This window comes from Drosophila sechellia, chromosome 3L, assembly GCF_004382195.2.
Source record: "Drosophila sechellia strain sech25 chromosome 3L, ASM438219v1, whole genome shotgun sequence".
Classification (NCBI taxonomy): domain Eukaryota; kingdom Metazoa; phylum Arthropoda; class Insecta; order Diptera; family Drosophilidae; genus Drosophila; species Drosophila sechellia.
Window position 1 is genome coordinate 4,358,493 of NC_045951.1, and position 22,857 is coordinate 4,381,349.

At 43.3% G+C, this 22,857-nt stretch overlaps 3 protein-coding genes across 5 annotated transcripts; 2 read left to right on the forward strand and 1 right to left on the reverse strand.

Moving 5' to 3' along the window:
• Window positions 1–1,748: 1,748 nt before the first annotated feature.
• Window positions 1,749–20,010, forward strand: LOC6610777. Of its 3 annotated transcripts, none has more exons than XM_032719808.1 (5): window positions 1,749–1,937; window positions 7,653–8,422; window positions 18,750–19,006; window positions 19,067–19,485; window positions 19,552–20,010. In XM_032719808.1, exons 2-5 carry the CDS (start codon window positions 7,689–7,691, stop codon window positions 19,681–19,683), a joined length of 1,542 nt encoding a protein of 513 aa, XP_032575699.1. In that variant the 5' UTR covers window positions 1,749–1,937; window positions 7,653–7,688; the 3' UTR covers window positions 19,684–20,010. The 3 variants fall into 3 exon arrangements, with proteins under 3 accessions (XP_032575699.1, XP_002035343.1, XP_032575700.1); XM_002035307.2 differs by having other exon boundaries at window positions 1,749–1,907; XM_032719809.1 differs by lacking the exon at window positions 1,749–1,937 and adding an exon at window positions 1,973–2,171.
• Window positions 20,011–20,156: 146 nt separating this feature from the next.
• On the forward strand, window positions 20,157–21,852 carry LOC6610778 (syntaxin-17). Its single transcript, XM_032719813.1, has 3 exons — window positions 20,157–20,575; window positions 20,631–20,877; window positions 20,935–21,852. Exons 1-3 carry the CDS (start codon window positions 20,507–20,509, stop codon window positions 21,522–21,524), a joined length of 906 nt encoding a protein of 301 aa, XP_032575704.1. The 5' UTR covers window positions 20,157–20,506; the 3' UTR covers window positions 21,525–21,852.
• A 23-nt stretch (window positions 21,853–21,875) lies between these two features.
• LOC6610779 (protein LLP homolog) lies at window positions 21,876–22,714 on the reverse strand. Its single transcript, XM_032719814.1, has 2 exons — window positions 22,434–22,714; window positions 21,876–22,278 (listed from the first exon to the last, which is right to left on the reverse strand). Exons 1-2 carry the CDS (start codon window positions 22,617–22,619, stop codon window positions 22,024–22,026), a joined length of 441 nt encoding a protein of 146 aa, XP_032575705.1. The 5' UTR covers window positions 22,620–22,714; the 3' UTR covers window positions 21,876–22,023.
• Between the last annotated feature and the right edge of the window lie 143 nt (window positions 22,715–22,857).

Genomic DNA, 22,857 nt, shown 5'->3' on the forward strand with positions numbered 1-22,857 from the left:
CTAAACTCCAATGCAGAGCTGCTGCAGCTCATGAAAAAGATCGTGATTATGATGAAGGCGATGGGAGATGACGATGGGCAACCCACACGAAATGCTAATGAATTGTTATCAGTTAATTGTCTGAGCGGGGTACCTGGCTTTGTTATCAGCTCTTATGCTTTTATGCTTTATTTGAATTCGATTTGGGAACGCGGCGTGGGTGTTCCCCAAACCCATAGTCCCCACTCAAGTGGCAGCTAATAGCCCAATAAATTGTGATTGTCGGCGGCGGGGAAACCGAAGCAACACACATAATATTAAGAGAAGACCGTACCTTTGTGCAGCTAAGCGAACTGTCAATGGCTGGCACATTGTTCGATTTATGACCATTCTGCTGGCCAGGGAATGTGCAACCAGTTTATGGGATGGATTCGCACGGACGAATGCTGAATGCTGGATGTTCCACTGCGCAGGCGCAAATCCTTTTGACATGTCCAATGTGCTTAGCATTTAGACAGTGGGCAGCTATTCTGTTGCCAGTGGCTAATAGTATGTGGCAATGCACTTGGCGAAACTAACTAGCACAATCAAAATGTACATACAAAAGTGATTATGCTTAAGGAAAATACCAATATAATATAACAGACTGCTTATGGCATGGATTAAAATAAATGTAGAACCTATATCATGTTTAACCCATGAATTTTTGACTTAGTGGCATTTTTCGAGTGTGGTTGACAGTAGCACTCTTATGATGACAACGACAGATCCAGCACCCGATATGGACAGAAGGGCTGGAAACCAGTTCTTCGCTCTGGGACTCGGATTCTCGATGTGAAAGATCAGCGAGCCGTGGCCTAAACTGGCTGCCCGGCAGCGGTGGGTAAATATTTAACTTAACAACTTGCCACCGACCGGAGAAGAAGCAACAAAAGCAGCCGTGGCCGCAAGAACAACAACGGCGGACCATAAAAAGCAGAAACCGCAAACTCCAAATAGTTTGAACTGTGCAGAGATGATCCTCCTATAAACAAAACAGCTGTAATGCACTCAAAAACCAGCCAACGACCAGCCGAGGGCATACCTGCCCACTGCGCCACCCAGCGCCCACCACCCACCACTCCGCCCCTCAACCCCTCCACACAGAGTTCTTCCGCCTGGCGAATTCATCCGCTCCCCAGTTCCAGTTGCATCGAACAAAGGAAGCCAACTTGTGCCCCATCCGTCCAATTTCGTTTGAGCGAACCAGCCAATGTGCACCGAACATGGGCTTCGACTGGTCTGACAGTGCAGACCAGCTGGCTATTTCTAGCTATAAAAAAAGTTATATATACGGATTAATAAGAATACACCTGAGAAACATATTCAAATTCGACTGATATTAGATAAGATCTTAAATTATAGAAATTTCTGATTTCAATTTTCAGATTTATCTTGCTAAAATATCGAGTAAAGAATTATTTATTAATATTTATAAAACTAATATAAATGTAAGTTTATAAATTTGGATAGATTTTAGAAAACTCTATGTGCTATATAAGACGTATTCTTACGGAAGTTAAAGTTATCCCGATCCCAAAGAAGTAAACAAAAAGTTAAGTGTGCTACTGATATATGAATAAATCAATGTTTAAGAATAAGAAAATAAATAAATTTTTACCGATGTTCAGAGTGTATATATGTACATATATACTATTAGCTCCACTTTCCGACAGCGCTGCCAGTTGATCGCCGATCGTTAACTGGACTTTCGGTTTCGGCTGTGCATTTTCAGTTCGTCTCGGGACTTCTAAGCGATCGGTTTGGATTTCGTTAGCTCCGCCGCGCGATCTGGAAATTTGTATCTCAAAGATCGCAGCCAGTTCGTTCGGTTTTTGCGCCTGGCATACGGAAGCGGCTAACGCAGAATCCGGAAAATCACAAGAGCTGTAAATTTCACAAATATATGTATATACATAGTATGTTTCAAAAAGGCCATTAAAATATTTTATTGTACAAAAAAGGCGGAATGCCGCCTATCTGCTTAATGTCAATTGAATTTATTGTTTGTGATTGCAAATTTGGCATAATTGTGCTTTGATTTATTCGCGTGTGTTTCGGGTCATCTCTATAAAGAGGAATTTTAAATCTGGGCGCGATTATCTCTGTTTTTCTCTGAACTTGGCGGGTCAGTTGGAATTTGTTCGCCGTGTGTAAGTCACATGCAAATATCATTAATTAATTGCAATTACTTATGATTTGAATGTGTGTCAAGCGCGGTGCGACATTTCCTAGGGCATTAATCTTGCTCAAAATCCTGTCTAGGAGTTGCATGTCACTTATGGACGTAATTTGCATTTTTGTGGAGCGGCTAACTAAGTTGGCTTACCATTTAAATGCTCTGGCTGCCAAACAATGCCATAAATGGTCTAGGAATTAATTATCGTGAGAACTGCAAGACAATGTCTTTATTAAACTCTTGTCAATAATTCTGAGTAGTTTTCAATGTACAATTTATGATAATTTTCTTGTGAAGTATACGGTAATTTGCACATTGATAAAAAGTGTTTAAGACAGTGTAATTTGTTTCCGTGTTTTCTTCAATGCAAATTTATTTATTTCGAAGTGGCAAAATGGCTTAATAAATTTTATTACTTTCATCAATGATCTGATAAAGAATTAATTCATTGCTTCTCTTTTGCGTGAACAAAGATTTTGCGGAAATCTTGTAATTTATTTTTTCTTTTCAAGATAAGTTTAAAATATTATATTTTATATAATCATTTTTTTTCACTTTCGAAATGAACATTTTATAGACCAACATAATTTTCATGTCAGCACCCAAAATAAATATGTAAATCTTATGACGTTATCGCCATCAAAAATTAGTGTAAATAATGTGACAAAGCGGAAAACGACACAAATCAAAAATAGATGTATCAATACTTTCCATTGTTTAGACTAGTTTGGCTAACAATTATGCATACATATGGCCAAATGAGTTTCGTTTTTTGCTTGCCCCACCGTGCATTCTGCATTCTCACACATTTCGTTTGGCAGGTGAGCAATCAGAAATCAAAGTTTGGGCACGATCCGTGGAAAGCGATCGTGCCTTCCTGCGTATCGCGTAGTGTCTGTACAAATGTTATTATGGTTAACGCCACTGGAAAGTGGGGGCAGTTTGTTGGTGGCGCATGTCCACGGGTTTTCCTGTTTTTCCTCGGCTTTGCTAATTAGACAAAGTCATTTCCATAAATTACGCAGCTAACGGTAACTGGGTTTATGACTTTTGTCTGGCGGATCAACATGAACCATAGCTATATATGGATATATATATATATATATATATATGTTAATATAAGCAATGTGTCTGCGGGGCGCGTGTGGGCGTGGCCTCCGCCCCCTTGCAGCTGCAAAGCAATTAGCAAAAGACTGGACATGCCAGCAAATTGAGCTCTGCTGTTGCAGTTTTTCCTTTGGCCTTTTTTGGGTCGCTGCCATTGTTATTGAAATGAGTTTTCGCGTGGAAAACAGTTGAACTTGCTGGCGATACGTGCAGTGAAAAAAGATACCTGTATCTCAAAGTTATCGATCACAAATGAGTGATTGGCCTATTGAAACGTTAGGAACGGGAAAAAGTCACAGGATATCATATATAAATAAATTTTTATTGAAGCTTATACTCAAAAGTAACTGTAATTATAAATCCATTAAATCTAAAATCTAATATTTAACAATGCAATATTTTTCTCAGTGCGCTTAGGGGGGTTGTTGAGGCATGCGACTTTTGAGATGTCAAACTGTCGATGTTGAACACGTTGCATAGTTTTCGCTTTTCATCTCCGACTTTGTTAGGGAAGAAACGCAGCCACAAAGGCCAACAACATTCCTTAAATTGAATTGAAAGTAACAAAGTGAAGTGTAAACAAAAATTGCGATCGATCCCGTTCCCGGTTTGTTGATCTTGTTCAAAAATAAAAACATTCGCAATGAAATAGAGGGGAGGTAGCGTCGAAAGTAAACGAGATACAAACTCCGCGGAAATGTGTCATGATTTTGCATAATAAAGACAGCGACACAATATCAACAGATTAAACACAAAACAGCACACACTATTAAAACACATGCGAGTATTTTGTTGGCCGTGATTTTTCTACCCATCACGGCTGTCTTGGCTGTCTTGGATGTCTCGTGGGAAAAATCAAGACGAGCCCGGCCACCAGAACAATAAACAAAGCGAAGGAATGAATGAAATGTGTAACCCCGCCGCAAATATTTGGCAATATGTCAGATAAGATATATTCGATAATCCCACATCACACTGGGTTATTGAACCCAGAAAGCAGCGTGAAAATTATATCGACAGTGGGTGGCTTTTCCTACGCTTTTCCTTTCCCCACCCCCATTTTCTCACACAATTCTCCGGGTGCGATCGATCGTACAGTGCAGTGCAGTTTTCCCGAGATCTAAGGCATTTGGCGGCCCATCTCGGCTGTCCAGATAATGTTAATAAAAGCAGCGTTGAAAAGCGTTTGCAACAGCAACAAATTGGAAAATTCGAGCGGCCATAAAAGAAAAGCTACAGATTTACCAAACAATTTCTGGCTGTTGGGGATTCTCCGCGGCAGGCGGCGTTAAGCTCTTAGTTTATCTCTTTATAAGAACTTGAGGAGCGGCCCCGATTACACAAAACATAAATAAAAATGCAAGCTAAACTGGCGGCAGCTGTTTGGAATTGCACAAAAAAATGTTTAAAAAAAATCGGAGAAGGAGCCGGACCGAGGCATTTAATTAACATTTAAATGGCTGGCCGGCGGAAGACTTGTTAATTTGAATTACATTCCGAAAAGCGAAAGATGATCAATTTACACGCCATTGAGCACGGGTAAACAGACTCCAAAAATAACGTAAAAATTTCCATAATGGTCTCCCTAATTAAGTAATTGGTGCAGTTTTAGTCATGCCCCCGGGTACATGATTAATTTTGAAATGCAAAAACTTTTATTTATAATTCAGAGTCGTGTCTTCCTCCCCAACTGTTTCACATCACAAGCAAATCATGTCAAATGGATGAGACATAGGCAATGTTTCTGGGGAGCTCGTGAAGTCAGAAAGTCAGATATTCTCGATATGATGGATTTTCAAATGCGATTTTAATAGGAATACGATATTTTGTAATTTATATATATGGTTTGTAATAAATACCAGAGCCATTTAGTATAGTATAAATTCAAATATTAGGATATAGATTCATATCTTTGAGCTACACTATTTCTAGTGGCTTCAATAGATCATTATTATTTTTAATTTTTTTTTATTAATATATACACATATTTATTTATTTGTTTGTTTAAGCTTTTGGATAAGCATGTTGATCCACATATTACGTAGCTCTAGATTAGATTACCTCATATCTAGAGCTCACCGTATCTCACATCTTTCCAAGTTTCCTTGGCAGCAAGCATCTCTGGTGATTCATTGGCCATAGCTCATGTGTGGGTCAGCTCCCAGTTGCAGATACAGATTCAGATGTAGATATATATAGTTTCGGCTACAGATACTCCCACTGAATCCGTGTCCGTGTCAGGGTGACAAAAATAAAGTTGACACTTTCCGTAGAGAAAGTGTCCACGCCTCTAGAAACATTTAGCCGGTGATTTATGTGCTGGGAAAACAAATCAATAACATTTAACACACACTAATTTCAAGACCCACAGCGCACAGAAATGAGAAAAATGTGTGGCAGTCTTTGCATAAATTCCAGCTAAACTGCAACCGCGACCCGAAAGTTGATTTATAAACGATTCCTGAGGCAATGCCAGCTATTAATTAGAAATATATAAAAATATAGCCGCCAATCGTCTGTGGGCTGGCTCTTTGAATATCTATATACTCGGCTGTATCTGTGGATCCATCTCGATCTCCACCTTTTCGGGTTCAGCCGAATGCCGCTGGATTTGATTTATCTGCGGACTGACCGTTTTTGGCAATCCAGCAAGGTCAAGGCGAGTTGTCAACGCGGCTTAGATTTCAACGGAATCAAGTTGTTTTTCACTCCACTTTTTGTACATTTTTTTTATACATTTTACCCTTTGTCTGCAGTCTCGATTAAGTTTTGTGGCGGCGCCCGAAAAACCTTTTTACCATTTTTATTTGGCGTTTTTGCATTTCTGGGAACTGTTGCAGAGTTATGACAACTGGTTTTTGGGGGGCTGGGTCTGACATTTGGCAGTCATTTGAGTGGCAGTCGAGCCCAAGGGGTTCCAGGTTTCACTTACTAAGCAGCTTAAAACCACACCTGATTGGTACTGCCCCTGCTTCTTTTCCTTCTTCCCAAAATGCATCTGAGTGAAGGGTCGGACTTGCCACATTTCCCTTAGCATTTCTCAATTCCCAAACTTTGGCTGGTGGTTTTTAATTAGCGCAGCAAATGTTAATGACGACTGTCATTCGAACCCATCAAAAGTTCTGCGGAGTTCAATTGTTCGATGGATGCACTGCAAGAAAATGAGTACTAAGTTTAGAAAGGAATATTCATTAAAAAGATATCCTTTCATATCTATTGTATTTATTTTAAATTTGTTCTGGTTCTGAATGTAAGACAGACCTTCAGAAATGAAACTTAATTAATTTTTTATTGTGTACAGTTTTTCAAAATTAAAAACAAGAACGGACATATGTTAGATCCACTTTAATGAGCAGGGCGTTGGGAATCATAAATTCAAGTGGAAGCAATGAATATTAATAAGCTCACTGAGCAATTGCAGCAATCGGTTTTTTATGGTTTTTGGGTGGTGCGGGTATTGTGGGTGCTGTGGGGCATTGTGGTGCACTCCACTGACAAATGGGATGCCACTGCTCCACAATCGCGCAGTGCGTGAAATTTTGAAAAATGCCCCACCGAACAAAGCCAAAATTGATGCACTTTTTTGCTTCCGGCTTCGGTTCACTCCACTTTGCTTCACGTTTTGGCATCTCCTGCCGGTTAACTGTTAACGCGTTTACTTTTCTTTTTGTTTAACGTGTGATTTATCAACCAAAAAAAAAAAATAAATAAAAACAAAAACGAGGAGAAATAATCACAGTCACCGTCTCATCATCGTCGGCTCTGTTGAACAAATTGCCTTTGTCTCTGGGCTAAAAAATCGAACCGTACTTGGAAGTGTTGGCCACTCGACCATGAAAACCGTTTGCCCCATCAAGAACTGGGTTCAGAAAAGTATATTACTTCCTTAAAACCATAATGAAGGTTACTTGAAGATTTAGAAACCAAAACTCATTGTTAAAATTATTTTTAATTTTTCAAATTTAAGAGGTATATATTTATGAATAAATGAGTTGAATAAACGTGCTCGTAAATGCAAGTTCTACCTGTAAAGTGTACGTATTTGTCGGCTTGATCCTTTGGCTTCGTCCAGTTCCTAGTTAATACATTTATGCTACCTTTCAATTACCAATGATGGACAGACTGACGGACAGGTCGGCGCTCCGTTGGACAAAGGAATCGGTAATGAGGAGCAGTGGATCCGTCTTGTTGCTTACATTAAGCGAGGCAGGCGTGCAAAATGCCTAGGAATTTGAATGAAAACTAAAGTGAATGTAATTGGACGGAGGATGGGGTTTTGATTTAAGCGACGAAGAAACAATTTCAGCACTTAATAAAGTCACGCTTATTTTATATATTTATTTCACAGTGCCATCGAGTGAATTAAGATAGCAAACTGCCAGAAATGATTTACTCGGGCTCTTTCCTGCTGCTCTGCTGCACAATCCTGCTGCTGGGCACAGCGGTATCAGGTGTACAGAATGCCGGTTCCAATAGCACCAGTCCGCATCCTCACCAGAATCGAACTCATCGAGCACATGGTCACAGTCATCGAACGCGTCATCAGGGCAACTATTTGCCCACCCATCAAAGGCAGCAGCGCCGACTGCAGTCGCTGAATCAAGCCAAATCGGATGTGGAGCTGCTGCCCGGGGTCACCATGCAGGAGGTCACGAGATTACAACGGGTTCATCCTCATAATCCCTACAATAAAGTGCAGACACGACGCCTACACCAATCGCGAAACCCCACCGAATGGGATTACAATACTTACAATATCATGACCAACACTTTCGGTCCTCCGCCACCGCCGATGCCGTTGTCACCCCGATACGGAAAGGGCGAGGATAACACCCAGGATGTGGAGTTCATCGGGGTGCGGGAACGTGGAAGGGGTTACTCATTCGTGCCATCGGTGACGGTCACCACTGCTCCGCCACCGAATCTGAATCGAAGATCCGCGAGTCCTGGTTCCCGCAGCAGCATCGGCACTATTCCACCACTGGTTCCGGCCAGAAGGGGCTATAGCTACACCACCACCACAAGTGCTCCTCCAGTGAACACCATCACCACCGACAATCCCTTCGAGACGAACACCATTGGTCGAGGCTATCCCACAGATCCCAAGGAAATGGAAAGGTAAGATTATTATACTAAAACCACGATGGTTTTCTTGCAAGAATACTATTATTCTAGCCTGTGAGCTCAAATGATAAATAACTAAACTTGCTGAATTCGTACCCCCTCCTAAGAGATACAATATCTTATCTGAATTACCCAATTGAACGGCACCAATCCCCAGGCCTTAGTCCAATCGATAACCTTGCCATCTTCGGTTCATTGAGCCGCGGCAAAGAGTAATGAATTTGGGTCCCACCTCTGGGATAGATGAAGATGACTACGAAGGTGGATGCGGATCTTTTGGGCGGGGCGTGTCCGATTGCATTTATCAGAGAGTCTCTGTTCGGCGGTTCAAGGCTGTTGCAGCCATAAATATGACCGAAAAGCCGGGTCTTACCTTTGGCCCAAGATCTGCGGCTTATCGCGGCGCACATAAATTATTTAAATATTATGACATGCCGCGTTTTCAATGTCAGCAGCTGGGCTTCGTGGCTAATTCGAGCCCCAAGACGAGGCAAGACAAATCCGGACCAAATGCCAGCCAACTGCTGGCTGGAAATTAGCCCCAAGGCCAAGTGGTCGTGATATTTTCAGATTTCCCTCAACAAGCACTTCAATTGTCGTGTGTCAATTGCAGCGAATCAATGAGCGTGCACTTGTGTTCGAAACTATTGCAATTGCAGCTCCCTAAGTGTAACAAGCAGATCTTCGGTTAGATATGGATGGCTTGTCTTCGCCCTTGTCCAGTTCCCCCTTTTCTGTGCACCACCCATTTGGACAAGATCGTGGTGGCATTGACTCGAAAAAGGCAGTCAGTCGTTGTCTTTAAGGTAATGAACTTTAACGAGTTTTCAATTGCCAGTCGCCGATGTTTTCTAATTGGAATTAATGCGACTCTACTTAAGGGCACTGGCATTCCAGCTGCAATCCGACGCCCTTGCATCTGCCACGCGGGACAACGCCGCGTATGCGCAATCTGAGCGCTTGTGGCTTGTTTTTGCACATGCAACGCGGTGCTGAAGTTGCAAATTATGACACTTTTTGATTTATGCGGCAACTGCCAAAATCACGCCGCAAGGCAAACACACAGCCAGCATCATCAGTCACAGCACAGTGGCAAAAAAAAAAAAGCTGGGGCAAATACTTTGCAGCACACTATATAAATTAAAATGTCAAACTAGATGGTAATCAGCAAATTATAAATCTGACTGCAGGCAATTATAAATGTAATTCGACACTTATCAGCTGGCTTGGGTTTCTTAATAGATAAACGGAATGGGGGTACCTATTTTTCACAAACTATTGCTTATGCAATTTATATGTTTACATAAATCAGCTGGAAGTGCCCTTTCCCCATTCTTAATCGTTGTTTTTCGCAGTGCAGCGATTGTGCAAATCTTCTATTTTCTGGCATCATTTCCACTGTGATTGCCTCAATATGTAGGCGCTGCTGCTGCCTTGCCCATTTGTTTCTCTATTTATTTAAGCACTGCACGTGCAACGCCAAGATACTTTAACTGCAACTGCAGCGGCGACTGCAAGTGGCAAGTTGCAACAGAGCATATGGAAATGACTTTTCGTACGGATTGGCTTCGCCTGCAGATATTCACACGCCGCCATCAGCACATAAATCCCCTCCATGCGCCGATCGAACCTGGTTAATGGGTAATGGCCAGTGCAACGATTCAATTGCGGCTACGGACTCCGTGTTAATCAGCGTCACACGCGGTGATTTGCGTATAAAAGTGAACTTAAGTCGTTTTCCGCTCCTTTGGCTATGAGAGCACTGCAAAAAATGTTTAATGGCTCTGTTGAGCCACTCGAATGTAGATTTTGATATGCCAACTTCTCAATGATCAAAACACAAAAGTACAGATTTTTTCTTTCTGTGCACAGTGCCACCTCGAGGCTCAGGAAATTAAGTTTTTAATTATCCACATCGTGTTGCAAGTTGCAACTGCATATGCAAAAGCCAAAACATTTGAACCATTCGATATTTGTTGTCTGTTTGGTCCAGTGTTTTGGCTTCTGTGTGATAAATTCAATTGATGTAGGCAGTGTTCATGTTTTGGCCAATTTGTTGTTGCTGCCGTGGCAGTTGCAGTTGCATGTGTCTGACACTTGATTGATGTCTGTTTTTGACGGCGGGGTAGCTGATCGTATTGATTGACTTTTGATTTGCCTTCGCAGTTGCGCCATCGATGGCGAGTGATCTGAACTGCGAGCCAATAAATTAATTATAGATCTTGTACTCTCCATGCAAGAAGGTGTTGATTCAGGGAGGGCACTCGTACACCAGTGGGCGTGTCCCGCTTAAATGCCACTTGCAGCGCGAGTGCGAGTGCTGCAAGTACATGCATCCATATCTTACCGATATCTCCAATGGTCTAGCATAAAAATCGAAAACAAAGCAGGGCCTTGACTTCAATCAGGCGCAGCAATAAAAGCCAAATGCAACAATTGGCAAAAGCACAATCAAATGAGACAAGAGCCAGCGCCGAGCTATGTGCACTCCAAGCAGCGCTGTGACCCCAGACACAGCCGCAGACTGCACTGAAAACAATTAGAATTAAGTTGAATTACGTATCTTAGGTATTTATTATATAGGTTTTTGCTGTTTTCTATCAGTGCATGGCTCAGACTGCAGCCCATTCGCAGCTGGATGCGAAGTCAGGGCTCAAGTCCGCCGCCTGCAAATTGCTTGTCAACAATCGACTTTGGCTTGGAAACCCCAACCCCAAGCCTCAAACCCCGAGCTGCAAACTCCAGGTCTGCGGTAATTATGGACAGAAAGGGGGAAACTGGGGGCGAGTGACGAATGATTTGATATGCTGCGCTTGGAAAAGCTGCACTTAGAACGCGGCTGGGCCTGTGAAAATTCGTTAACATTTTGCACCGTGAAGCATTGTGCTCAATGGCTACGCCTACGCGTGCCCAGCTAAAAAGGCAGAAAAAAGTGCGGTCTTGAAGACTGCATGGCTCAAAGACTCTGGAGCTGGAGTGGCATAAGCCTAGCCGGGCTTATCTGAAGTCCAAGTCATGCCATCGGGCCAGGAAACCTTGGCCCAGGCAGAAGCTCGCTTAATGAGTTTTTCTTGGGATTCGTGGGGGGAAACTTGGGCTTACACCCACTCGGGGCAGCTTGAAACTAGCAACTTGCAACTTGCAACACGTGCTCATCAAAAATCAGCGGAGAACACGACTTGATACGACATCAATTGAACAAATTGCTTGACAAATGCAAATCGCTGATTTGCCATCTCAATATTCGCTTTAATGAAGATGGATTTCTCATTCAAGCCGTTGCAATCTTTACGAGCCCCAATGGAAACCTTGTTATTGGGAGGTTTATGACTGCTCGCACGAATTGGTGACCCCAATGGCGGCATTAGTCATGGTCAGTGTCACTTTAAATGGATCAGGCTGGGCACCTTCGAGGGGTTTGTCTCTCTGGAATTTTCAAAATATATATTTGGGTCAAAGGTCTGACAAAAATATTTGTTACACTTTCCCTCAAGTGTGACATGTTGGTTGTTTGTTGGAGTATCACTTTACCTTTACCAGTTGAGTTATTTAGCCCTCGTTATGGAAAACTATTCAAATGAACCACAAAATAATTCATGAATCAGTCTGAACAGAAAAGAATAATATGGTTTTTAATGAGAATTGGGAAACATGTAAAACAATTCTGAAGTGATTTGAAATATGTAATGAAACATTCAAGAAACAATAGTGCAATAATAATGGAATTTACAATGCAAAGTTTCCCAGTTATATAAGTATCTATCTTACACCTCGGGCCTTACCATAAAGAATAAATGAAATTTATTAAATGAATATGCAAATCACTTTTCATGGTCTGAATTTACGCCTATTGTCTGCAGCGCTGTCCACGCCATGCAATTAGTGAGTTTTTCATATAAACATGAGTAAGTCGTTCGAAACTCGAATGGGACAGTTGGACAGCCCAGCTTGGCCACAATGGAACTGCATCGGCTCAGCGGTAATTTGCAAATCACGCAGCTTCGCATCTCAAGTTGAAAATTGGGTTAATGCAATGCTGGGGGGGATTGGACTGAGCCCGAGTTGGAGACCGAAAAGCAGTTCCCCAAACCCCAGACAGATTACATGGAAACCCGTTCGGGGAGTGGTCCGGGATGGGTTGGGGGGGTCATGGCGATTCGGATGGCGATGTCTTTGCAATGGGCTTTTGTCTTGCAGCCAGTACAAAATACGAAATACAAAAGACAACAAAACTCCAAGCGCCACACACGAGCTCAGATCCAAAAGTCTGGCCAAACATGACGCACAAAATTCCAGCCATACATGCTCTACACTCAAAGAAAAGTCCCATTACTTTATTGTGATTAATATATGCTCATCGATTCACAGTAGCTTTATATATTTTATATGCTCATCTTGGGCGAATAATTTATTTCATTGTCAGCTCAATTCTACTCCAAAAGAGATCTACACCGCTCTTTTTCGCTGAGTGTAGCAGATAAGCTTGCTAACCTGGCCAGGAAAGCGAACGAGGCACGCCATTTGGCTTACTTAATTATGTTGCAATTGGATACCAAGCCGTGCAACATACAACCAGGAATTGGGATTGGGACTGGGATTGGGTTCGGAACTGGAGTGGCATAGGAGTGGGATAGGATCGCTTGCTGGCGCTGCACTTGCTCGACTTTTGGGCGTGGGCCGAGATGTCTATTCGCTGGAAAATATCTTCATCGGGGCCATTTCGGCAGCAGCTTCTCTTTTCTGGTTGCCCAAACGCGATGTGTTTCCAAATGTGTTACGGCCTTTTCACTCGTCGTTGCGCGATTCGGATCTCAATTTCAGCATTAGCATTAGGAGTAACAATATAACAAAGGTAGCGCCGAGAATGGGCCATGTTAATTTGATGAAAATTTGTGTGCGTTTGCCGTTCGGTTGCGCTTTTGTTAGCAGTTCATCGGATAGACCAAAAGCCGGTGAAGAGCTGGGCATACGTACGTACAGCCAAACAACGTAGGAAAAAAAAAATAAAATGGAAATCGTGCACGCCTCTTGCATTTCTCTGGCGTTTTCTTCGGATCTTCTTGGGCTTTTTTCTTTTTTTCTTTCTCGTTCGGAGTTTGTGAGTTTTGGAGAAGGGCAGAGGCTGCAGCTCACGTTGCCACTAATCGGATTTTCGGCCACGGCTCGACACGGCTGTTGTTTAAACAAGTTTGGGGCATTAATCATGATTTACAACACACCGACACACACACTCAATCACATTCACACTTGGCCAGCGGAGGCTGCACCACACAGGGCAGCCGAACGAAGAAAAGGGCCCGAATTAGTGGGGGATTGCAGCTACACAAGAAACAAAAATGGTAAGAAAATGGGGAGGAACCCATTGACAGGCCTCCAGATCGCTTATCGCGCGATTATGTTGTACGGAAAAATTGAGGGGACGGGCGGCCACTGAACCCCCAGTTCCTGGGGGACCTCTCCTGCAGCAATCCCTATGTATATAATCAGCTCAGATTACCACAAAATAGTGCTCCATCTTCGTGGTCGAGGAATTTCCAATTGCCATTTTCATCTGCAGTGCAACTGCAACACTTGCGGCAATTTTCTTTTCACTTTTCGCAACAAATTCTTGCTGCGTCTTTTATTGCATAATCTGGCCAAGAGAGCAAGACAAATTTACAGCCAAATTAGAACTGGCTGGCTGCGGTTAGCCGTGACTGGCGATTTCAGCCACGAATTTGTGTAGAGTAGCAAACGTGATGCATATTCACTTTGACTTGAAGTTAGGAACACTATTTCAATTATTTGAAATCGTGTTTCAGAAAGGCATTTGTTCCAACACATGGGGGCTAACAAATGATGGCCATATATTATCCCGATCTGGAAAAGTCCAATCTGATTTGTTGCTGACAAGTACTTCAAAGCAGTGAAGAAATTCGAGCAGTGTTTGCCTTTTTCGACGAGGAAGTAGCATCTTCCCAGGGGAATTGTCTCGTCTGGATGGCTTTTTCTGGCTGGGAATCCCCACCCATTTGGCCTGAGTATTTGTCCAGTCGCATATTGGATTTCCACTTGAGTCGTCGCTGAGTGCTGTAATAATTTTCTCCGCTAAAAGAGAAGGAACAAAACCGAAAGCGGTGGAGCTGCCTCCGATTTTAGTTGCACTTGCCAGACGCGGCGCGGACATGACTGAAATATTATTAGAAACGACGAGGCAGTGCGTCGTCTTTGTGGCATAGTCGACTTTGTGGCATCTTCCTGGCATCGGGAGCCGTGGTCACATGGGCGTTGCATTTTACGCTAAGTAAGAATCCAAATGAAACTGCGGCAGCTGGACCAGGAAGCACGTCTAAAAATGTTCCTACTCCCCCTGGCTGCTGTTCCTGGTCGCCTCCTCCAGAGGCTTCCTTCTCCACGGCTGTCGTTGTCGTGGTTGTTCCTCCTGTTTTCAGCTCTTCTGTTCTGTTCTGTTCGGTGCTGTTCCTCTTGTCGCTGTTGTCGTCTTGGTCGTGTTGCAACACCTACACTGAAAAAATATACCCTCTTAATGCACAGCTGCAAATGTTACATTGCAAAATCATGTCATAATGTCCATGTTGCTACTCAATCTCCTTATTACTTATGTATTTCAACTTGTTCTCTTTGTTAGCATGAATAAGTTGGACAAGTTTTTTTTTCCTGTTTAGCCAAATGCAGAACGTCGTAGTGGGTGAGTGCATCCAACTTACCTAAGGATGCAGTGCAACTGCGATCGCTCTGTTTTGGAATTGCTGGCCGGGCCAATTTAAATTCTAATTTCATGTAGCAAATCGGATTAGCTGCCCAGTTTGCCGGACCACAAATGGCCCAAACAGTTAGCCAAAGTTATCTGCACTGGAGCTGGGCCTTTTAGCCAAGTTTGGGGCCACAGCATTTGGTAGCATTTGGCTGCGGTCTTGGCCTGGCCCAAAAGCATTTTCACTCCTCCAACGCGGACGCGGCCATAAAAATTCATTTTACGACCCTGACAACAATATTTTTATGTTTTTATAAATTTATTTCACATTTTCATCTGGAAACCAGATACGCGGAGTTCGACTTGCACTTTTCTCCGGCATATCTTGAATGTTTACAGCCGTTAAGTGTCGCCAAGTTTTTGTGGCTTAGGTTTTTACTATTCGCTTAACTGTTTTTTAAATGCATTCACTTTGCAAAGACGTTGTAAACATTGACAAAATGCAAACGGGTTTCCGAAATGACCCAATCTCTAAAGAGCTCAATAAAAATGATTTAAATCGGGCTTAACTCCATTGAAAGGCTCTTTACGGTTTATAATGGCGGGTCATCTAACTGGGATTTTGGCTAAAACCCATTTTATCTGCCTAATTTGTTCAGACACAAACAAATTTTCAGCTGTGCACAAAGGAAGTTTTAGCTGCACACTTTTAATAAATTATTAATTAATTCTCATCAAAAAAATTTTAAAAAGATTCCCAAGGTCTGGCTTATTTCGAACACAATGCGTAGTGTCAACGTATATGCATATTAAGTGTTGAAACTTAATTAAAAAGCAAAACTTTAGTGAAGGGAATAATATTTTGATGCCTTGTTAATATTTATCAATTTACAGGGGCCTCAGACAGGGATTAAAGTTCACAAACAGCAGCAGCTGAACTCAATTTATTTATCATTCACTTCTGTTTCTTAAAAAAATCATATAATCGATACAATCCTTTTCCGTTTAATTTTATTGAAGCAAGGGAAATGACTCATCTTCTTGAGGGCAGGGATCCGAGATTTTCATGAATTCCGAGCTCTATCCATTTATTAGCCCTGGACCCATCTACACACTCCATTAAGCCCACACACCCGCTCGGGGTCACCTTTTTGGCCTGCAGCCATCGATGGCTCATTAATTTCTGCGTGGCGGCCAATGAAAATAAATCGTAAATCAATGGGCCCGTGTTTTTCGAATCTCAGCTCCCCTCTCCAACCCTTTTTCACATTTTTAACTGCCTTTCTTTAAGTGCATCTTTTGGGGTCTCCCTTTTGGCCCTGGAGTGGCCAATATATTTGTCTCGTTGCGTTTCTTGTAAAATTTAACAGTTTTCATTTTTTGATTAATTGGCCCGCTTGCATTTTATTTCTGGTGGCTGCTGCTCTGCGTCTGTCTCCGAATAAAATCGAGGCAATTTTGATTGATGTTTTTATAATTTTATGGGTCCGTTGGCAGGGCAGCCCTTGGACTTAACTGAGCTCTAACTTCTGCTGAAGCCAAAGGAGAACTTAAAGGTGTAGCCACAGGTGTTCGGGCCATCGGCAATTAAAATTCAAATTTAATTTTAGCCTAAACGTTTCTAAACAAAGCAATGAAGCCATCCATTCACCAATACACATGCATGCGATTACACTTTTGTCTGGCGCTGTCTGGCGCAGCGGGATATATACAATGCGCCGATGGGCGAAGGGGGCGGGGCAGATCGGCCTGTGGTCGGGGTGCATTGCCTGCAATTGCACGCAAAGAAAATTGTTAGTTTCTACTTAAATATGATTAAGGATAATTGAGTAAGCCGCTATTAAAAAGGAGTTAAAGTACATTTTTATGGATTGGAATCATTTGATAATTAATATTTAATCAGTTAGTTGAAATCCGAACGTATAACTGATTTTTTCGGTGCACCAAATCCGATCGGAGATTTATGCAGCCAGTGGATTGGAGATGGAAATGGGAATGAGCATTCCATGTTGCACTTTGCTGCTGGCACAGTTTCTGCTTTTCGGGAGAAGACTTCCGCATTTTATTTAGCCGTTCTTGTTATTGTTTTCGCTGGAAATGGAGGCCAGTATCTTTGGTTTTGGCTTTGTTTGGCGCCCTTAACGCTCAGAATGCTGGCGCATAAATAACGTGAGAATTATGGTACAAGAGAAGCCAGTTACAGCAAACAACATACAGGGAAAAAACCAAAAAAAAAAAGATTGCAAAAGAACAGGGCATAAATATGCATGCGCGGCAATAAAGAAATTGGTAAATGTCCCGGTCGCAGGACCATTGTGACCAACTGTGTGCCACTTTCCGCTTTTAAATCGCGAAATTTTGGCCAGCCAAATGGACAGCAAAAAGGCCAGCGATCGCAGCAGTCAGTCGTCAGTCAGTGGCCACGTCACGCGTTCGCAATTGTTTTTGGCCCGCATTGCCAATTACGACACCATCAGCGAACCAGCATCAGTTGCTGCAGCAGCAACAGCAGCAGCAGCAGCAACATCAGCAGCAGCAACTGCAGCACAGTAACTGCTGCATCAAACAGCAGCGTTTATTCGCAGCCCCACAGCCTGCCAATTTATGGGATGCACCTCGCTTTTGGGCCAGTTTGCCTCTTTTTGGGGCAACCAAAATCAAAAACCGCTTATTATCAGCGCTTTTTATGTTTGACTGCTTGGGGCCAAAGGTCTTAGGAGCATTGGCACTTCGGTTATTGGATTTTGGCTGGGTTTGAGAGGCACAGGGTCATATACAACGATTTATTATAAAGTGTGAAATTGGGATTGTACGTGCATAGTAAAAACTTCGGATGCTCTTATGGGCTTAAATGTGTAATAAAACAACGGCTGCAGCGTCAGTTTCCAAACATTCATGTTCAGGATGTTTCTTAAATGCCAAAAATGTTATGCTCAATAGAAATATTAGCTAATATAAACATTTTTAAAAAATTACTGATTTTTATCCTTTAATACATTAAATTGGTAACATTTTTTGAGTTAGAAGTATAAATACCATAGATATTTTAAAACTACATACATTTATCGCTAGAAAACATTGGAATAATTGGATATGTTGCACAAGAAACCCGATTTGGATTACGACTAATATTGAATATCCATGTGATATTGCTGTCAACAGTTTGACAAGCTTTCAAATTTGGTTTGACAGCCACTGAACTGTCGGTTGCGTGAACTGGAGCACTTGGTTGCCAGGCTGCCATGCGGCCATCTGGCTGCTCCTCCGTATCCGAGTGGCGGGCAAGCAAATGACATGGCTGACATGGCTGCAAGTCATCGGCTGGGAGCGTGTCGTGTTTGTCATCGCAGATACGCGAACACGCTAATATCGTACCCAGTCCAATCGAATCCAATCCAATCCAATCCGCTGGCACTTCCAGACACATGTGACAATTGCCCAGATCCCACTCCCAAAAACAACCTGTTGGCTGCTCCGTGTCGTTATGACTGTAATTGGGCGAAGTCGTCTGGAAAAGTCAGTTTCACTTTTGCAGATGATGAGCCGCTGATTTGGGTCAGCCACACCGCTCGAATCCATTCCAATCCCATTCGATTCACACCTCGCTCTGGTTTGTTTTCCTTGCAGGCGGCACATTTGCATGCAACAGCGAACGGTCACGATGCCCGTGAAGCGGACGGAGGTCTACAGTCGACCCACCTGGAAGCACGTGGCCACGCCCTGCCAGCCGCCCACCTTCAGTGGCCAGAAGTGCACCAGGGTGCAGGTGGTCCACGAGCAGGCCTACAGGGACGTCATCGATCATAAGACCGCCCAGCAGATGACCTACGACTGCTGCACGGGATGGAGCCGGGAAAACCCAAGGTCGGATTCGTGCATGAAACGTGAGTCCTAAACAATATACATAGATTTCTATAAATGTGAAATATTTTTATCTTTTACAGCTATTTGCTCCGCGCGCTGCCAAAACGGTGGCAATTGTACGGCTCCTAGCACCTGCAGCTGTCCACCTGGTTTCACAGGACGTTTCTGCGAGCAGGATGTGGACGAGTGCCAGACGGAGAAGCCCTGCGATCAACAGTGCATCAATACTCATGGATCCTACTTCTGCCGCTGTCGTCAGGGATTCGTTCTCCAGTCGGATCAGCAGAGCTGCAAGAAGGTGTCCACGAATGCGGACGATGCCTTCGAGGCTCGGGATCTGGAGAACGATATCGACGATACGGATGCGGAGGTAGCCACGCGGCTCCAGAAGATCGAAAAGTCCTTGGCCAATGAGCGAGTGCACACGAACGAGCTGCAAAAGTCGCTACAGGCCACCTACAGTGTGGTGGACACACTCAAGAGCCGGCTAAGCACGCTGGTAAGGATTAGAGTTCAACTTCTATTTTAATATATATACTTGAACGATTACTTCGTATACCCTCAGGAAAAGCAGGCTCAGGATGTCAGTCGACTGCAGACGAATCTCTACAAGACGGAGTCCCGGACGAACAAGCTGGAGGGTATGCTGAACCTGCTGCTAAAGTGCCGGAATGGCCCCAATGCCAATTGCCCCTAAACAGAACTGCATTTCCCCACGCTATTATTAAATGTTAGTTAACTTAATTGACCACTCCGTTCATGTGTAGCTGCTCCTGCTTGTAAGCCATTCCCGAATGCGAGTCGAGTGCCTCTGTAGTCTGTAGAATCAGCCCTCGGATCGGGCTATTAGTACTTAAGCGAACGTGTCATAAATGTATCGAGATCTGAAGTTTTAGTCGTAAGCGCACCACCGCACTCTGCACCACTCCCCATGTGGGTGGTGCAGCGATTAGTTTCTGCATGTATCTGTATATAATTTTAATGTATATGAGAAATCACTGCACGAATAAATCTTTAAATGCAATAATTGTGGGCCAATTACTATTTTTTTTTACCTCGGCTGTAAGCGGCCCTTTTAGCGGGGTTTCCCACCTCGCGAATAGCGGAGACAATCGATAACTGTAAGAATGTAGTGTGGGCAAGGCTGCGCAATACACGGTAGTATCGAACTGAGTGCCATCGCTATCACCAATAACAAACAAATAATTGGACTGCACAATAGAATTATTATCAGTATAAATACAGGGGACAAGACCAGCATGATTGGAACCATGCCACCGTAGTTTCATTCACAACAACAAAGCACTACTCACTGGAAACATCCCGAAAAGCAAGCGGTGACGTCACTGGCAAAACAAAGCAAAAACTGCGCAGAAAAACCAGGGAAATCTGTTAAGCAAGGTCCAACGTGAAAAAGGGGCGGGGGGTGTTACAGAAACTGATCCCCCAGATTTCACTTTTACCACAATTAAAAGTGATTAAAACTCAAGGCGCTGCGAGTTCAAAGTATTCAGATCACGATGACGCGCGATGAGAAGCTGCCACTCAAACAGGCGGAGGTCTCTATCCAAAGGTTTCAGGATGTGGCAGTAGGTTATTTACTATATCTTCTGAAGAGCGGAACTAATTCCTTAACACTCATAGGTGCCCCACCATCTCAGCCTCCTGAAAAACCATCGCAGCAATATCGAAAAAAGCCTGGCACTCGGCGACTGGCAAAAGATCAAAAAGGAGGAACTCAATGCTCTGAGGGTCATTAAGCAGATCAAGAATCTACTCCTGGAAATGGATGCACTGCGAGAAAAGGTGCGGGAGGAGGATCTAGAACGCTTCGACGACCTTATGAAACCTGGCAAGGATATTGCCTTCGCTGGCATGAAGGAATTTGCGGGTAATTTTGAAATGCCATCTAAATTATTTCGGATTTCCATAACTGTTATAATTTTAGAGCTCCAACTCAAATCACCCACCTCCACTTTGAGTTCCCAGTACGATGACGATCTGGACAATCAGCCACAGGAGGTGGATATGAACAGTCTACCCGCTCACCGCCACATGCCCCAGCTACAACTCAATTTCCAGCTGGAGGAACACCAATTGGCGCAGAGACAAGCCTGTCTAGATCAGATGGAGAACCTGCAACAGGAGATCTACGATCTGCACGGGATGTTCCAGGGAATGCGTCAACTGACTGCAGAGCAATCAGTGGCGGTGGAAAAGATAGCTGACAATGCGGAGGAAGCTCTGGAGAATGTTCAGCAGGGCGAGTTGAATCTGCGCCGGGCGCTCACCTACAAGAAGGCCATGTACCCCGTAGTCGGAGCTCTTCTGGGCACCTGTGTGGGTGGACCCATTGGACTGGTGGCGGGCATGAAGGCTGGAGGATTGGCGGCGGTGGGATGTGGCATCCTCGGCTTCACCGGTGGCTCTGTGTTGAAGGCCAATCCCAATGTTATGCATGGCAACATCGAGGAGGAGCAAGTGGAACCGGATAGCGAGTCGACGGAGAGACTGGAGCTCAAAGAGAAGCCAGAATGACCCGCAGAAGGAAGTGCCCGATCCGCATCCACGGCTCTGGCCACCACGCACATCTGGTCGGCGAATACACGGCGTTTGGAGGCAGCCACCAACGGAGTGATTTGCAGCGTGCGCAGCTATTGTTCCGTTCAGTAGAGATTTGACCATGATTTTAGTTGAATATCCCCATTTTGTGATTTTCCAAGTGCAGTAGAGCTAATGAGCATAATGTAACTTCACTTTGTGTATAGTTTAAGCGTTGGATACTTGTTGTTCACATGACACCGCAACTGTGTGTAGATTTTAAGGCTTTAATATGCAATAATAACTCGTAGCTTTAAAAAGGTAATGATACTATAATGAGACTATATCTGGGTTTTTCAGAACTTGTTTGGGCTTTAATATGCAATATATACTCTTAGCTATAACATCTTTGTAGAAAAAGCCTACAAAATCTCCTAAACTAAGCGAGGACTTATAAACTACGATAAGATACCAGATGGGTAACCCAGCCCCGGATTTAAAGGGGAACATTAACCGTGGTCCAGGCCTGTTTGAAGTTCTTCTTCTGCGAGTGCTGCTTCTTCCTTAGACGCTTGGCGGTCTTCTTCTTCTTGAACCACGCAGGATAGTTGCCGTACTGATCCTTGAGGGTCTTGCTGTTGAATATGTGCTCCACGCCCGTATTCTCGTTGGTCACCTTGACTTTCTCGCCCTTCTCCAGACTCTCCTGGTGCTCGTAGATCAGTTCCTGCTCTTCCTTGGATTTGGCTTCCTGTTTTAGGATTAAAATTTCTTCTTTAATAAGGATTTAAAATACGTAACAAGAAAGAAGGTAGTATCGCGATAAACTAAGCCGGTTTTTTGTACCATACATACACATTTAAGTTAAATAGGTATATTTGTAGGTGGGGCTATCATATAACTCACCCTTTTGAGCTCCTTAGAGGTCTTAATTTCGACCACATCGCTTATATCCTTCATGATCTCATTTCCATCGGCATCTAGGAGTCCCAGAGTTTTCTTTAGTCGAATTAACTCCTTGGCTTCGTACCGCGCCTTCTTTATCTTATTCATTTCATCACGGCGTTTTCTGGAGCGATTGTTTCTGCCCATTTTGGTTGTCGGATATTAAGTAATACCCGAAAGAGTCAAAGAAGTAAGGAAATTGCGTTCAATTTGCTAAAAACGTAAACACGTGTGTTCTTGCTAGAGCTGGAACACAGCCCGATTTTTGTCCGATTTTTCTCAACGGATTTTTATCGATAGCGCAAATAAATTAATCGACCAGGGCTTACTTTTAGTTATTTAGCTCGTCTCGTTTTTTTAATAGTCTTATAAATTAAAATTAAAC